Raw genomic sequence first — 2,633 nt, 5'->3', positions numbered from 1 at the left:
ACATCCCAGCGGTCCGCCTTGAGAAGCCCCTGGTCATCTCCTTGGTCAGTGGCTAGATTCTCTCTGATCCAGTCTCTGATATCGCACACAGCTCTTGTACCTGCAAGTTGGAGCCCCATATAAGGAGAGACTATCCTTCTATGTACTGCCTCACTCCACCTCGCCCCTCCTGCTGGGTCTTGTGTGGTTGCAGCTCCATGCTCCTCTGCTTAGTTGGAAGATGGGGGAAATTCTTCGTTGGGGGCCTTATTGCCAGTCCCGTTGCATGGTGGCTCCTCATCCAGTACCCATCATGGTCGCTTCTTTGGTTCCCAAGCCTCTGGAGCGTCTCCCAACTTGCTATCAGGACTTTGCGGATGTTTTTTCTAAGAAGCAAGCCAAGACTTTGCCACCTCACCACCCCTATGACTGCCCTGTTGATCTCCTACAGGGTGCTTCTTCTCCTCGGGGCTGGGTGTACCCACTCTTTGTACTTTAAACTGCTGCTATGTCGGCCAGGATTTAGGAAAACCTGCATAGGGGTTTCATTAGTAAATCCTCTTCCCCGGCTGGTGCAGACTTCTTCTTCATTATCAAAAAGGATGGTTCACTCCGTCCGTGCATGGACTACCGTGGTCTTAACAGAATCACCGCTAAGAATTGCTATTCGCAACCCTTGATCATTCGCAAGGGTGACAAATGGAAGACTGCCTTTAACACTCGTGACGGACACTTCGAGTATTTAGTTATGCCGTTCGGACTTTTTAATGTCGCTGCTGTTTTCCAGGAATTTGTCAATGACATCTTCAGGGACCTACTATGTACCTGTGTAGCGATCTGTCTTGACAACATTCTGGTGTTTTCTCCGGGTCTTGAGTCCCACCAGTCTCACGTACGGCAATTCCTCAACTAATGTCTAAACTTTATGCCAAACATGAAAAGTGCCAGTTCATCAGCGGAGTCACCAGAGGTCTTCTGATGGATCCTGCCAAGCTGTCTGCTGTTCTTCAGTGGCCTTATCCTGTAGGACTATGCGCTATACAGCGGTTTTTGGGCTTCACAAACTTCTACCGGCAGTTCATGCCGTACTTCTCCTTTCTGGTGTCTCCTATAGTGATGCTCGCCAAGAAGGGTGCCATCCCCCGACTCTGTCCTGCGGCTGCTGAAGAAGCCTCCACAAGCTTAAAGTCTGCGTTTGCTTTAGCTCCGGTTCTTATACGTCCTGACACAGAGATGACTTTCCTTCTGGAAGTGGATGCCTCCTCAGTAGGATGTAATGCTCACATAGAAGGGTCCCAAAGGCCAAACCCTCACGTGTGGATTTTTCTCTAAGAACTTATTAGGAATTATTCCATTGGAGATTGAGAACTGTTGGAGATGAAGTTTGCCTTAGAAGAGTGGCATTACCTCCTAGAGCAGTGGTGGCGAACCTATGGCACGGGTGCCAGAGGTGGCACTCAGAGCCCACTATATGGGCACCCAGGCCATCACCCCAGGGCAGGGTTCGCCAGACAGGACTCAACTTCTCTTGCAGTCCCAGGCAGCCCAGGACCCTAAAAGGAAACTACAATGATAATCCAAACTACTTCTCGTTCTTTCTATCATATTGGTGTCCTCAGGTGCCTGTACAATTTAAACCTGTGACACAGCAGGGAGTAATAAGTTACTGCTTAAATTGTCACATTGGCACTTTGCAAAAAAAATTTGGGTTTTGGTTGTAGTTTGGGCACTCAGCGTCTAAAAAGTTTGCCATCACTGTCCTAGAGGTAATGTGTTTTCCCTTGTTCATTTACACATCAAGCTCGCTGGTCACTCTTATTCTCCTGATTCAATTTCCTCATTCATTTCTGTCTGACTGAGAAGAACATCAAGGCTGATGCCCTTTCTCGTGCTTTGGATGTCATTGGGGAAAAGCTGGCTCCTCGGCATGTCATCCCTCCTCAGCGAATGCTTCTGGTCGCTCCTGTGGATCTTTGACGGGTACCTCCTAGCAAGACCTGTGTACGACCTGCTCTCCAGAGGAAAATTCTGTCTTATGGACACTGCTCTCGTGTGGCTGGGCACCCTGGGTTGTAGCACTCTGTCGCCCTCATTTCCCGATTCTATTGGTGGCCAGACCTGGCAAAGATGTTGGGGACTTTGTGGGTTCCTGTGTCCAGAATAAGCTGTCACGTCTCAAACCTGCTGGTCTTCTTCTACCATTACTGATACCCTGCCCCTGGACTCAGTTGGCCATGGACTTCATCACAGACCTGCCGTCTTCATCAGGCAATACCTTCATCTGGGTGGTAACCGAACGTTTTTCCAAAATGGCCCATTTCCTTCCTATGCCAGGTCTGCAGTCTGTTCCCAGCCTTGCCTGCCTGTTCTTCCAACACATCTTCCGACTCCATGGACTTCCCAAACACATTGTTTCTGATCGGGGAGTTCAGTTTGTTTCTAAGTTCTGGCGATCCCTCTGTAACCAGCTACAGGTAAAATTGGACTTTTCCTCTGCCTATCATCCACAGTCTAAAGGTCAGGTGGAGAGAGTAAACCAGACTCTGGGCTGCTATCTTAGTCATTTTGTTTCCTCCCGTCAGAACGACAGGTCCACTCTGTTGCTGTGGGCAGAGTTTTCTTATAACTCTTTGGATTCAGCTTCTGCAGGCTCT

At 49.0% G+C, this 2,633-nt stretch overlaps 1 protein-coding gene across 1 annotated transcript; it reads left to right on the top strand.

Annotated features, from left to right (window-relative positions):
• Positions 1 to 891: 891 nt before the first annotated feature.
• LOC140105224 (uncharacterized) lies at positions 892 to 1,311 on the top strand. Its single transcript, XM_072129174.1, has one exon. The coding sequence runs from the start codon at positions 892 to 894 to the stop codon at positions 1,309 to 1,311; it is 420 nt and encodes a 139-aa protein (XP_071985275.1).
• The last annotated feature ends 1,322 nt before the right edge of the window (positions 1,312 to 2,633 follow it).

Source organism: Engystomops pustulosus, chromosome 10, assembly GCF_040894005.1.
Source record: "Engystomops pustulosus chromosome 10, aEngPut4.maternal, whole genome shotgun sequence".
In the NCBI taxonomy this organism is placed as follows: Eukaryota; Metazoa; Chordata; class Amphibia; order Anura; family Leptodactylidae; genus Engystomops; species Engystomops pustulosus.
This window is presented reverse-complemented; position numbering and strand designations above follow the sequence as displayed.

What these genes read in the sequence shown, in the direction of transcription:
- LOC140105224 (XM_072129174.1), top strand. Translation starts at nt 892, where the DNA reads ATGTCTAAACTTTATGCCAAACATGAAAAGTGCCAGTTCATCAGCGGA.